The 14583-nt window shown below is 64.2% G+C and overlaps 1 protein-coding gene across 1 annotated transcript; it reads left to right on the top strand.

Moving 5' to 3' along the window:
• Nucleotides 1-113: 113 nt before the first annotated feature.
• LOC139586991 (G protein-activated inward rectifier potassium channel 3-like) lies at nucleotides 114-5584 on the top strand. Its single transcript, XM_071420782.1, is given in 4 exon segments — nucleotides 114-179; nucleotides 1804-1938; nucleotides 1940-2747; nucleotides 4403-5584. Coding segments are annotated over 3 exon segments (1245 nt in total). The 5' UTR covers nucleotides 114-179; nucleotides 1804-1812; the 3' UTR covers nucleotides 4714-5584.
• The last annotated feature ends 8999 nt before the right edge of the window (nucleotides 5585-14583 follow it).

The following is a 14583-nucleotide window of genomic DNA, read 5'->3' as shown; positions in this document are numbered from 1 at the left end:
AACGGATCGCGGGGGGGGTGGGGGGGGTTGGGCTGTCGCTGGCCACCCCCGGGCCGGTGTCCGTGCGGTGGGGGGGGGCGGGGGCTCCCGGTATTTTTATCCGAGCGCGGCCGTTGCCGGGGAACGGGGCGGGGGGGGGGGGACCCGGAGAGCGCGGAGCGAGCGGGGCTGCGGCAGCGGTGAGAGAGGGCGGGGGGGGGGCTGGGGGGGACCCCCGAACCCGGCCGGGCGCACCCGAACCTGCCCGGGCCCCCCAAACCCGATCGGGCCCCCCAAACCCGCCTATGCCATCCCCGAACCCGGCCGTGCCCGCCAAACCCGCCTATGTCATCCACAAACCCGGCTATGCCACCCCCAAACCCCGACCGTGCCCCCCAAACCCGGCTCTGCCCCCCAAACCCGGCTATGCCACCCCCAAACCCGGCTCTGCCCCCCAAACCCGGCTATGCCACCCCCAAACCCGACCGTGCCCCCCAAACCCGCCTATGCCATCCCCAAATCCGGTCGTGCCCGCCAAGCCCGGCAGTGCCCCCCCCCAAACCACGGCCGTGCCCCCCAAACCCGCCTATGCCACCCCCAGACCCACCGTGCCCCCCAAACCCGGCCAGACCCCCCCCAATCCCCGCCGTGCCCCCCAAAACCCGGCCATGCCCCCCCCAAACCCGACCGTGCCCCCCCCAAACCCGACCGTGCCCCCCCCAAACCCTGCCGTGCCCCCCAAACCCGGTTATGCCGCCCCCAACCGGGCCAGGCCCCCCCAAACCCGGCCGTGCCCCCCAAAATCCAGGAATGAATGGGGAGGGGGGGATTGGGGGTGGTGATTTAGGGACCCCCCCCCCCCCAATCGGGGCACACGCGTGTGTAAGGGGGGGTTGTGGGGTGTGGGGGTGCGCGCGTGACCCGGGGTGAGTGTGCAAGGGCGGGGGGGGAGCTCGGCGCGCGTGCAAGGCCCTGTCCCAGTTCCCCCAGTTTGAGATCTCCGTCTGCCATTTCCCCATCCCAGTCTCCCCAGTTTGGGGGTGCAATCCTCCCTTTCCCCCCCATCCCAGTCCCCCCCAGTTTGTGACCTTCATCCCCCCATTTCCCCATCCCAGTTGTCCCAGTCTGAGGGCTCCATGACCCCATTCCTCTCTCCCAGTCCCCCCAGTATGGCACCTCCATCCCTCACTCCCCCATCCCAGTTCCCCCAGTTTGGCACCTCCATCCCCCATTCCCCCATTCCAGTCCCCCCAGTTTGTGACCTTCATCCCCCCATTCCTCCCTCACAGTCCCCCCAGTTTGGGGGCTCCATTCTCCCATCCCAGTTCCCCCAGTTTGGCACCTCCATCCCCCCATTCCTTCCCAGTCGTCCCAGTTTGAGGGCTCCATCTCCCCATTCCCTCCTCCCAATCTTTGGGGGTGCATTCCCCCCCTTCCTTCCCATTCCCCCCAGTTTGAGGTCTCAATTCCCCCCAGTACCGCCAGTTTGAGGTCTCCATCCCCCCATTCCTCCCTCCCAGTTCCCCCAGTTTGAGGCCTCCATTCCCTCCGTCCCAGTCTCCCCAGTTTGGCGCTTCCATCCTCCATTTCCCCATCCCAGTCCCCCCAGTTTGAGGGCTCCATTCCCCACTCCCCCATCCCAGTGCGCCCAGTTTGGCATCTCCATCCCCCCATTCCTTCCTCCCAGTCTTTGGGGGTGCAATCCTCCCATTCCTTCCCAGTCCCCCCCAGTTTGAGGTCTCCATCCCCCCTTTCCCCCCATCCCAGTCCCCCCAGTTTGAGGTCCCCAGTGCCCCCCAGTCCTCACCCCCTGTCCCCCCCCAGCCGCCGCCGATGGCTCAGGACAACGCCGCCTTCTGCGGGGTCCCCGAGGGGGTCCCCACGGGGGTCCCGGCCGAGGCCAAGCCCCCTCCCCAACCCCCCCAGGCCCCCAAACGCCGCCCGTGGGGGGCCGGGGGGGGGCGCGGGGGCCCGGAAGCGCCAGCGCTACGTGGAGAAGGACGGCAAGTGCAACGTGCAGCACGGCAACGTGCGCGAGACCTACCGCTACCTGACCGACATCTTCACCACCCTGGTGGACCTCAAGTGGCGCTTCAGCCTCCTCATCTTCATCCTGGCCTACGCCCTCACCTGGCTCTTCTTCGGCCTCATCTGGTGGGTCATCGCCTACAGCCGCGGCGACCTGGAGCACCTGGGCGACCACACCTGGACGCCGTGCGTCAACAACCTCAACGGCTTCGTGTCGGCCTTCCTGTTCTCCATCGAGACCGAGACCACCATCGGCTACGGCCACCGCGTCATCACGGACACGTGCCCCGAGGGCATCGTGCTGCTGCTGCTGCAGGCCATCCTGGGCTCCATGGTCAACGCCTTCATGGTGGGCTGCATGTTCGTCAAGATCTCGCAGCCCAACAAGCGCGCCGAGACGCTGGTGTTCTCCTCGCACGCCGTGGTGTCGCTGCGCGACGACCGCCTGTGCCTGATGTTCCGCGTGGGCGACCTGCGCGACTCGCACATCGTGGAGGCCTCCATCCGCGCCAAGCTCATCCAGTCCAAGCAGACCCAGGAGGGCGAGTTCATCCCGCTCGACCAGACCGACCTGAGCGTGGGATTCGAGACCGGCGATGATCGGCTCTTCCTGGTGTCGCCGCTCATCATCAGCCATGAGATCGACGAGCGCAGCCCCTTCTGGGACGTGTCGCGGGGGCAGCTGGAGAGGGACGACTTCGAGATCGTCGTCATCCTCGAGGGCATGGTGGAGGCCACAGGTAAACGGGGCGGGGACACCTCGGTGGCGTGGGGAAGCCTCGGTGGTGCAGGGACACCTTGGCGGCACGTGGATGCCTCAATGGCACGGGGACGCCTTGGTGGCATGAGGATGCTTTGGTGGCACGGGGAAACCTCGGTGGCACGGGGATGCTTTGGTGGCACAGGGATTTGGTGTCTTTGTGTGGATACGTCCATGGAGATGTCACCTCTGTGGGACACATCGTCTTTGTGGGGATGTATTTTCTTCATGGGACACATCATGTCCATGGGAAACACATCTGTGGAGACATGTCCATGAGGACACATCATCTCTGTGGGACAGATCCATGGGGACATCTCCATGAGGACATCTCATCTCCATGGGGACATCTCCATGAGGACACATCATCTCTGTGGGACAGATCCATGGGGACATGTCCATGAGGACACGTCATCTTCATGGGGACATCTCATCTCTGTGGGGACATCACCTCCATGGGGACCCATCACCTCCATGGGGACCCATCACCTCCATGGGGACACATCACCTCCATGGGGACACCTCATCTCCATGGGGACACATCAGTGGGGCCGTGTCATCTCCACGTGGATAGATGCCTTCAGGTATTGGGGCGCCCCAAACTCTGGGGGTTCCACAGACCCCTCATACCAGATTTGGGGTTTCCTGTGTCCTGGATTCTTCGGGTATTGGGGTCCCCATGCCCTAATTCAAGTATTGGGATCCTCATGCCTTGAGTGATTCAGATATTGGGGTGCCCCAAATTCTGGGGGTTTCACAGACCCCACCTACCAGATTTGGGGTTTCTTCTGTCCTGGATTCTTCAGGTATTGGGGTCCCCATGCCCTGAGTGACTCAGATATCGGGGTTCCCCTCACCCCGTGCCCCCCAGGGATGACGTGCCAGGCTTGCAGCTCCTACCTGGCGGATGAGGTGCTCTGGGGTCAGGAACCTTCAGGAATTGGGGTCCCCATGCCCTGAGTCATTCAGGAATTGGAGTCCCCCATGTCCTGGGGGCTTCAGGTATTGGGGTCCCCCATGCCCTGAGTGACTCAGATATCGGGGTTCTCCCCACCCTGTGCCCCCCAGGGATGACGTGCCAGGCTCACAGCTCCTACCTGGCGGACGAGGTGCTCTGGGGTCAGGAACCTTCAGGTTTTGGGGTCCCACAAGGTGCTGTGGGGTCAGGAACCTTCAGGAATTGGGGTCCCCATGCCCTGAGTAATTCAGGAATTGGGGTGCCCCAAACTCTGGGGGTTTCACAGACCCCTCCTACCAGAACTGGGGTTTCTTCTGTCCTGGATTCTTCAGGAATTGGAGTCCTCCATGCCCTGGGGGCTTCAGGAATTGGGGTCCCCCATGCCCTGAGTGACCCAGATATCGGGGTTCCCCTCACCCCGTGCCCCCCAGGGATGACGTGCCAGGCTCGCAGCTCCTACCTGGCGGACGAGGTGCTCTGGGGTCAGGAACCTTCAGGAATTGGGGTGCCCCAAACTCTGGAGGTTTCACAGACCCCTCCTATCAGAATTGGGGTTTCTCATGTCCTGGATTCTTCAGGAACTGGAGTCCCCCATGCCCTGAGTGATTCAGGAATTGGGGTCCCCCATGCCCTGACTGACTGAGATATCGGGGTGCCCCCCACCCCGTGCCCCCCAGGGATGACGTGCCAGGCTCGCAGCTCCTACCTGGCGGACGAGGTGCTCTGGGGTCACCGTTTCACGCCGCTGCTCAGCCTGGAGGAGGGTTTCTACGAGGTGGACTACGGGGGCTTCCACCACACGGTGCCCGTGCCCACCCCGGCCTGCAGCGCCCGCCAGCTGGCAGCCGCCGCCGCCCGCCGCGATGCCCACCTGTACTGGTCCATCCCCAGCCGCCTGGACGAGGCTGCGGCCGCGGGGGGCGAGGGGGACCCCGAAATGTCCCCCCGCGAGAGCAACGGGACCTTGGCCAGCCCCGAGTTGCGGTGATGCCACCAAAATCCAGGTGTAAATAGGGAGAATCACCCTCCCCTGTTGTGGTGGTGGTGGTGGGTTTGGGGTGTCGCTGAGTTTTTTGGGCGTCCCTGGGTTTGTGGGGGCAAAGGGGAGCCCAAAATCTCTCAGGAGATCGATGGGACCTTGGCCAACCCCAAGCTGAGGCGATGCCACCAAAATCTGGGTGTAAATAGTGAAAAATCCTCCCCATGATGGTGGTGGTGGTGGTGGGTTTGAGGTGTCCCTGGGTTTGGGGAGACGAAGGGGACCCCGAAATTTCTCAGGAGAGCAACGGGACCTTGGCCAGCCCCGAGCTGAGGTGATGCCACCAAAATCTGGGTGTAAATAGGGAAAATCCCCCCGGTTATGGTGCAGGTGGTGGGTTTGGGGTGAGAACGGTGGATTTGGGGGTGTCCCTGAGTTTTTTGGGTGTCCCTGGGTTTGTTGGGGAGCAAGAAGGACCCCAAAATCCCCCATGAGAGCAATGGGGCCTTGGCCAGCCCTGAGTTGAGGTGATGCCACCAAAATCCAGGTGTAAATAGCAAAAATCCCCCCAAGTATGATGGTGGTGGTGGGTTTGGGGTGTCCATGGGTTTGTGGGGGCAAGGGGGACCCCAGAATCTCTCAGGAGATCAATGGGACCTTGGCCAGCCCCAAGTCGAGGTGACACCACCAAAATCTGGGTGTAAATAGTGAAAATCCTCCCCGTTATGATGGTGGTGGTGGTTTTGGGGTGTCTCTGGGTTTATGGGGGCAAAGGGGGCCCCAAAATCCCTCAGGAGACCAACGGGTCCTCGACCAGCCCCGACTTGCAGTGATGGTCCCAAAACACGAATTTATTTATTAAATATCCCCCCAGTTCTGATGGTGGTGGTGATTTTGGGGTGTGATTGATTGATTTGGGGTGTCCCTGGGTTTATGGGGTGATGGGGACCCCGAAATCCCCTGGAGAGGGCAACGGGACCTTGGGCAGCCCCTGCAGGCACCAAACCTTGGGTGCATCAAATAAAAACCCCCATTCCGATGGTGGAGCTGTTTTTGGGGTGCAGACGGTGGATTTGGGGTGTCCCTGGCTTTTTGGGGTATCCCTGGGTTTGGGGCCTCGGGGGAGGGGAAATCCAGAGGCTCCAGTGAGGAATCTGGGGTGAAATCGGGGTGCCCCGACCCCAAATCCTGCAGGGGTGGCAGGAAGGGGTCAGTGCCACCCCTCCAGGGACATGGGGACCCCCAGGGTGGGGTTTGGGGTCTCCCAAGGACATGGGGACCCCCAGGGGTGGGGTTTGGGGTCTCCCAAGGACATGGGGACCCCCAGGGTGGGTTTGGGGTCTCCCAAGGACATGGGGACCTCCAGAGTGGGGTTTGGGGTCTCCCAAGGACATGGGGACCCCCAGGGTGGGCAGGGGGTCCCCCCTCATTGCCCCCTCCCCAATGTCCCCACGGGATCCCCCCCCAGATTAGGGGTGGGGGGCGGTGCTGGGGGATGCGGAACCGAGAGGGGGCGAAAGGAACCGAAAGAAGCCTAGTGAGGCCGAGCGGAGCCGAGCCGGGGCTGAGAGGAGCCGAAAGGAGCCGAAATCACACGAATGAGGCCGAGAGGAGCCGAAAGGAGCCGAACGGATCCGAAAGGAGCCGAATGGGGCTGAGCGGAGCCGAACGGATCCGAAAGGACCCGAATGGGGCTGAGCGGAGCCGAACGGATCCGAAAGGAGCCGAATGGGGCTGAGCGGAGCCGAACGGATCCGAAAGGACCCGAATGGGGCTGAGCGGAGCCGAACGGATCCGAAAGGAGCCGAATGGGGCTGAGCGGAGCCGAACGGATCCGAAAGGACCCGAATGGGGCTGAGCGGAGCCGAACGGATCCGAAAGGAGCCGAATGGGGCTGAGCGGAGCCGAACGGATCCGAAAGGACCCGAATGGGGCTGAGCGGAGCCGAACGGATCCGAAAGGAGCCGAATGGGGCTGAGCGGAGCCGAACGGATCCGAAAGGAGCCGAATGGGGCTGAGCGGAGCCGAACGGATCCGAAAGGACCCGAATGAGGCCGAGAGGAGCCGAACGGATCCGAAAGGAGCCGAATGGGGCTGAGCGGAGCCGAACGGATCCGAAAGGACCCGAATGGGGCTGAGCGGAGCCGAACGGATCCGAAAGGAGCCGAATGGGGCTGAGCGGAGCCGAACGGATCCGAAAGGACCCGAATGGGGCTGAGCGGAGCCGAACGGATCCGAAAGGAGCCGAATGGGGCTGAGCGGAGCCGAACGGATCCGAAAGGAGCCGAATGGGGCTGAGCGGAGCCGAACGGATCCGAAAGGACCCGAATGAGGCCGAGAGGAGCCGAACGGATCCGAAAGGACCCGAATGGGGCCGAGCGGAGCCGAACGGGGGCTGAGGGCCACCAAAGCCCCGCCCATTCCTGACCCCGCCCCCTCCCCTGTCGCGCGTGGGGGGCAGAGGCTGCGACCCCCCCCAAAACCCCCAAAACCAGCGACACCGGGGGCACAGGGACCCCCCCGAGACCCCCCGCGTGTCCTGGGTGTGACCTGTCCGTGTGTCCTCTGTGTGTGTCCTGCGTGTGACACGCGTGTCCTGTCCGTGTGTCCTGCGTGTGTCACGCGTGTCCTGTCCGTGTGTTCTGAGGGTGTCACGCGTGTTGTCCCCCCCCCGTGTCCCCCCGCCTGTCGCATTCCTGCCGCCCACGGGCAGCAGCTGCGCGGGGCGGGGGGCGGCGGAGACGGGCAGGGGATGGGGGGGCACTGGGAAGGACTGGGATGGAGCTGGAATGGACTGGGAGGGAGTTGGGGGGACTGGGAGGGAACTGGGAGGGAATTGGGGAGGACTGGGAGGGGGTTGAGGGGACTGGGGAAGGGGGGGGAATGAAGGGACTGGGGTGAGTGGGAGGACTGGGGAGAACTGGGACAAACTGGGACGAACTGGGATGGACTGGGTGGAGTGGGAGGCGCTGGGGTGACTTGGGGGGGGGGCTGGAGGACTTGAGGGTCTGAGGAATGGGGGGAACTGGGGGGGACTGGGAGGATTGGGATGGACTGGGGAGGACTGGGGAGGAGTGAGCAGGACGGACTGGGGGGAACTGGGAGGGACTGGGGGGATTTAGGGGGGCCTGGAGGACAGGGGGCTCTGAGGAGTGGGGGGAACAGGGAAGACTGGGGGTCTGGGAGAACTGGGATGGGCTGAGAGGACTGGGTGGGACTGGGATGGACTGGGGGCTACTGGGAGGGCTGGGATAGACTGGGGGGTACTGGGAGTGCTGGGGGGGATTGGGAGGAATGGGACGGACTGGGGGGGACTGGGTGGTACTGGGGGGACTGTGGGGACTTTGGGGGGGGCCTGGAGGACTGAGGGGTCTGAGCTCTGGGGGCGACTGGGGATCTGGGAGAACTGGGATGGACTGGGGGGACTGGGATGGACTGGGAGGGGCTGGGACGGACTGGGAGGGGCTGGGACGGACTGGGGGCAGGGCTGTGTTCCGGGAGGGGGCGGGGGGGGGGGCGTGGGGCGGTCCCGGGTCCCCCGTGGGGACGGTCCCGGCACGGGGCCCCGGTCCCGCGTCAGCGCTGTTTGTTCAGCTTGGGGGGCAGCGGGGGGGGACAGCGGGGGGGGACACGGGGGGGACAGCGGGGACTGGGGAGGGGGGGCAGGGGGGGACAACCGAGGGACGGACAGGGGACAAAGGGACTGGGATAGACTGGGAGGCACTGGGAGCACCGGGGGGATTGGAACAGACCGGCACTGGGAGAGACTGGGAGGGACTGGGGGAACTGGGATGGATTGAGGGGACTGGGGGGACTGGGAGAGACTGGGGGGACTGGGATGGACTGGGACAGGCAGGCACTGGGAGGACTGGGGGGACTGGGATGGATTGAGGGGACTGGGATGGACTGGGAGGACTGGGACAGACTGGGTAAACTGGGATGGATTGAGGGGACTGGGAGGACTGGGATGGACGGGGAGGCACTGGGAGGACTGGGACGGACTGGGGACACTGGGATGGATTGAGGGGACTGGGATGGACTGGGAGGACTGGGACGGACTGGGGAGACTGGGATGGATTGAGGGGACTGGGGGGACTGGAACAAACAGGCACTGGGAGGAGTGGGATGGACTGGGAGCACTGGGAAGAAGCAGCACAGGGGGAACTGGGGGGCGTTGGGAGGACTGGGAGGTGCTGGGGACAATGACTGGGCAGTACTGGGACAAACTGGGGGGTACTGGGGGTGCAGGAATGCACTGGGGTTACTGGTGTGCACTGGGGTTACTGGTGTGCACCGAGGGTGTGGGGCTGCACGGGGAGCGCCGGGCTCTGTACTGGGAAGATACTGGGAAGATACTGGGGGGATACTGGGAGGATACTGGGAGGATACTGGGCGGTGCTGGAGGGTGCGGCCGGCGCAGGGAGCGGAGCCGCGGGCTGGGGGAGCCGATAACTGGTGCGGACTGGTGACACTGGTGTTACTGGTGCCCCTCACTGGTGTCACTGGTGTCCCTCACTGGTGTCACCGGTGTCACTGGTGTCCCTCACTGGTGTCACCGGTGTCACCGGTGTCAGTTACTGGTGTCACCGGTGTCACTCACTGGTGTCACTGGTGTCACTCACTGCTGTTACTGGTGTCACTGGTGTCACTGGTGTTGAAGGTGTCACTCACTGGTGTCACCGGTGTTACTGGTGTCACTTATTGGTGTCACTGGTGTCCCTCACTGGTGTCACTGGTGTAACAAGTGTCACATACTGGTGTCACTGGTGTCCCTCACTGGTGTCACTGGTGTCATTCATTGGTGTCACTGGTGTTACTGGTGTCCCTCACCGGTGTCACTGGTGTCACTGGTGTCACTGGTGTCGCTGGTGTCACCGGTGTCACTGGTGTCCCTCACTGGTGTCACTGGTGCCCCCCCCTCCCCCCGTTCTTGAGCTGCCCTTGGCGGTTGCCATGGAGATAAAGCCGGGAAGGGGAGGGGGGGGGGCACTGGGAGGGGACCTTGGCACCGAACTGGGGACACTGGGGGGGGATGGGGACGGGTGGGGGGGGCGGGAACAGCCGGAGTTTGGGAACAGCCGGAATTTGGGAACAGCCGGAATTTGGGAACAGCCCAAACAGACGGAATTTGGGAACAAATGGACACAGGACAAACGGACACTGTGGACAACTGGACACAGGACAAACGGAATTTGGGGGACAACCAGACACTGGGAACAGCCGGAATCTGGGGACAAGGGGACACCTGGAAGAGTCTCCACGGGTACAACCAGACCCAGGAACAACCGGAGCCTGGGAACAATCAGACACCGGGAACAAAGCGGGGTGGGCACAGCCTGATCCTGGCAACAGTCAGACCCTGGCAAGAGCCAAATTTTGGGAATATTTGGATCCCTGGCAACAGTCAGACCCTGGGAACAGCTGGATTTCAGGAACAGCTGGATTTCGGGAACAGCTGGATTTAGCCACAGTCGGTCCCTGGGCACAGCTGGATCCCGGGAACAGTCAGATTTTGGGAACATTCGGATTCCTGGGAACAGTCAGACCCTAGGAACAGTCAGATTTTGGGAACAGTCAGACCCCGGGAACAGCTGGATCCCAGGGACAGTCAGACCCTGGGCACAGCCGGATTTTGGGAACATTTGGATTCAGGGGAACAGCCAGACCCTGGGAACAGCTGGATCCCAGGGAACAATCAGACCCGGGGGAACAGTCAGATGACCCTGGGAACAGCCAGAGCCTGGGAACAGCCAAATTTTGGGATCAGCCAGATTTTGGGAACAGCCAGAGCCTGGGAACAGCCGTGTCCCCTGGTACAACCGCTCCTGTGGCACCATGGATCCCCTGGGAACAGCTGGAGCCCGGGCACAGCTGGATCCTGGGAACAGCCGGACCCTGGGAACAGTCGGATCCTGGGAACAGCCCCCTCGTTTCCCCCCCCTTGCTGTCCCCCCATCTCTCCCCATTCCGGGCTAATTTTAGCCCCCGGCCGCATTCCCGGGCACCTCCCGGTGCCAGGCGGGGTCGGACCGGGAGCTCCGGGCACCCCCCAGGCTGGGGAACCCCCAAAAACAAACAAAACCCCCCAAAAACAAACAAAACCCCCCAAAAAACAAACGACACCCTCAAAAAATAAACAACACCCCCAAAAAATAAACAACGTGTCCAAAAACAAACGACACCCCCCGAAAAATAAACAACGCGTCCAAAAAATAAACAACACCCCCAAAAAATAAACAACACCCCCAAAAATAAACAGCACCTCAAAAAATAAACAACACCCCCAAAAAATAAACAACACCCCACAAAAAATAAACAAAACCCCCAAAAACAAACAACACCCCCAAAAAACAAATGACACCCCCCAAAAAATAAACAAAACCCCACTAAAAATAAACAATACCCCCCAAAAAAAACAACACCCCACAAAAAATAAACAACACGCCCAAAAAAATAAACAACACCCCCAGAAAACAAACAACACCCAAAAAACAAACGACACCCCCCAAACAACCAAAAAACACCCCCAAAAAACAAACAACAGCCCCCAAAAAACAGACAACACCCCCCAAAAAACAAACGACACCCCCCAAAAAAACCAAAAACCACCAAAACCACCCCCCTGCCCCCGGGGGGGGGGGCACCGAGGCTCCGGCAGCCTCAGGGCAGCGCCCCCCCCCCCCTCCCAAAAACGAGCGGCTCCCCCTCAATGCGAGCCGGGGAGGGGGGGTCCGGATGTGGGGGGGGTCCCGCTGGATTTGGGGGGGGTCAGGAAGGGTCACCCGCCCCCCCCCCCGCGCGCACCTGCGTTCCCAGGGCCCCCCCGCGGGCCGGGGCTGGGGAGGGGGCGGGTTTGGGGCGGGGGGGGGCCGGGCCGGGCGGGGCTCGCTGGGTTTTTTCCTCGGCCGCTGTCGCTGCGCCCCCCCCCAAAATTGTCCCGGGCTGGCAACGGCGACGGCGGCGCCATGGGCAGAGGGGTGAGTAGGGGGCGGCCAGGGGCACCCCGAACCCACGCGGGGCACGGGGACACGCGGGGCACCCCCCAAGAAACACCCCCAGGCAGAAACAGCCCCGAAAAACAACCAACCCCCAACCGGGCACCCCCCACGCGCGGAGAGACCCCCCAGCTCGGGCACCCCCAAACACACCCGAGGGACCCCAAACACACCCAGGGCACCCCAAACACACCCGAGGGACCCCAAACACACCCAGGGCACCCCAAACACACCCGAGAGACCCCAAACCCACCCGAGAGACCCCAAACCCACCCGGGACACCCCAAACACACCCGGGGCAACCCCAAACACACCCAGGGCACCCCAAACCCACCCGAGAGACCCCAAACCCACCCGGGACACCCCAAACACACCGGGGCACCCCAAACACACCCAGGGCACCCCAAACCCACCCGAGAGACCCCAAACCCACCCGGGACACCCCAAACACACCCGAGGGACCCCAAACCCACTCGGGGAACCCCAAACCGACTTGAGAGACCCCAAACCCACCCGGGACACCCCAAACACACCCGAGAGACCTCAAACCCACTCGGGGAACCCCAAAAACCACTTTAGAGAGACCAAACCCTCCCGAGAGACCCCAAACCCCACTCGGAGCACCCCAAACCGACTTGAGAGACCCCAAACCCACCCGGGATAGCCCAAACCCACCCGAGAGACCCCCAAACCCACCCGGGACACCCCAAACCCACCCGAGACACCCCAAACCCACCCGAGAGACCCCAAACCCACTCGGAGCACCCCAAACCCACCCGGGACACCCCCAAACCCACCCGAGAGACCCCAAACCCACCCGAGACACCCCAAACCCACGCGGGACCCCCCCTTTCCCAGGGTCGGCGCCCACCCGTGACCACCCCCGGGCACCCCCCCCCCACCCCACCCCAAATCACAGCCCCGACCCTCCCCACGCGGGGCAGCCCCCCCGGGACCCCCCCCAGCTCTGCAGGGCACCCCCCGTGTTCCACCCACGCGGGACCCCCACCCCAAATTCCCGCCCCCCCACCCCGGGATCACAGAAGCCCCGTGGGGCGCAGCCCCCCCCCCCATGATCAGGGGTCACTTTTTATGGGTGGGGGGGTCCCCAATCCCCTCCCCTTCCCCCCCCCCCCCCCCCGCTCTGTGAATCGCCGGCCCCGTGGGCGGGACCCCCCCCCAATTCCCGCCCGTGGCTCGGTGCCCGCGCGCTGCCCCGAGCTCCGCTCCCGGTGCCCCGGCAACGCCCGCGGGGGGGGCCCCGAGCGCCGCTGGCCCCGCGCCCGCCCCCCCGGAACCACCCCCCAAACCCAAACCCCCCCCCCCCCCCATATTGCGGGCACGCACCCAAAATTTTGGGGGGGATCCCTCTGGGTGGGGCCCGGACCCCCCCCAAACCCAAACCCAACCCAGACCGCGGGCACGCACCCAAAATTTGGGGGGATCCCTCTGTGTTGGGGGTTGTCCCCCCCCGACCCCCCCCTCCCAAACCCAACCCCCCCACCCCCCCCTCCCCCCAATTTTGGGGGGACCCCTCTGTGTTTGTTGGGGTTGCCCCCCACCCCAAACCCAACCCAACCCCCCCGCGGGGTCCCCTTGGCGCTGTCCCCAATTCGGGGGGGGGGGGGGGGGGGACACACGCACGCGACACCCGACACCCCCCCCCGCCCCCACCCCCAACACACCCAAAAGCGGGGGGGGGGTCCCTCAGGTGGGTCCCCCCCCCTCAATGTGGAGCCACAATTGGGGTCCCCCCGTGTTGGGGGTGGGGAAGGGAACCCCCCGCCTCCCCCCCCGGCGTTATTTGGGGGGGTGGGGGTGCCCCCCCCGTGCCCCCCCCCCCCGGTAATTTGAGCCCCCCCCGCTCCCGGTGTTGGTTTTGGCTCCCGGAGATTTCCATGACATCGGCCCCGCCCCCCCCCCGGGCCAGCGGGGACCCCTGGGGACGGGGGGGGGACAGGGAGGGGACAGGGAGGGGACAGGGCCACCCCCACCCAACAAGGACAGGGAGGGGCCCCGTGGTGCCCTGGGGGGGCTCCTGCTCTGCCCGGCTTGGGGGAACCCCCCCGTGGGTGTGGGGACACCCCAGTGGGGACAGTGACACCCCCCATGGGGACAGGGACACCCCCCGTGGGGACAGGGACACCCCCACGGTGACAGTGACACCCCCATGGGGACAGTGACACCGCAGTGGGGACAGGGACACCCCCATGGGGACAGTGACACCGCAGTGGGGACAGTGACACCCTCATGGTGACAGTGACACCGCAGTGGGGACAGTGACACCCCAGTGGGGACAGTGACACCCCCATGGTGGCAGTGACACCCCCATGGTGACAGCGACACCGCAGTGGGGACAGTGACACCCCCATGGTGGCAGTGACACCCCCATGGTGACAGTGACATCGCAGTGGGGACAGGGACACCCCCATGGTGACAGCGACACCCCCATGGTGACAGCGACACCGCAGTGGGGACAGTGACACCCTCATGGTGGCAGTGACACCGCAGTGGGGACAGGGACACCCCCCTGGCTGTGGTGACACCCCCATGGTGGCAGTGACACCGCAGCGGGGACAGTGACACGCCCACAGTGACAGTGACACCCCCATGGTGGCAGTGACACCGCAGTGGGGACAGTGACACCCCCATGGTGACAGTGACACCCCCATGGTGACAGTGACACCGCAGTGGGGACAGGGACACCCCCCTGGCTGTGGTGACACCCCTATGGTGACAGTGACACCGCAGCGGGGACAGTGACACGCCCACAGTGACAGTGCACCCCCCTGGCTGTGACACCCTTGTGGGGACAGTGACACCCTCTGACTGCGGTGACACCCCCGTGTCCAAGGGGACTCCTAATGGCCTCAGTGACCACCCA

Source organism: Agelaius tricolor, unplaced genomic scaffold (assembly GCF_023055355.1).
Source record: "Agelaius tricolor isolate 1412-34295 unplaced genomic scaffold, bAgeTri1.0.p SCAF_161, whole genome shotgun sequence".
Taxonomy (NCBI): domain Eukaryota; kingdom Metazoa; phylum Chordata; class Aves; order Passeriformes; family Icteridae; genus Agelaius; species Agelaius tricolor.
The sequence above is the reverse complement of the archived record's forward strand: the minus strand, read 5'-3'. Positions and strand labels throughout refer to the sequence as shown.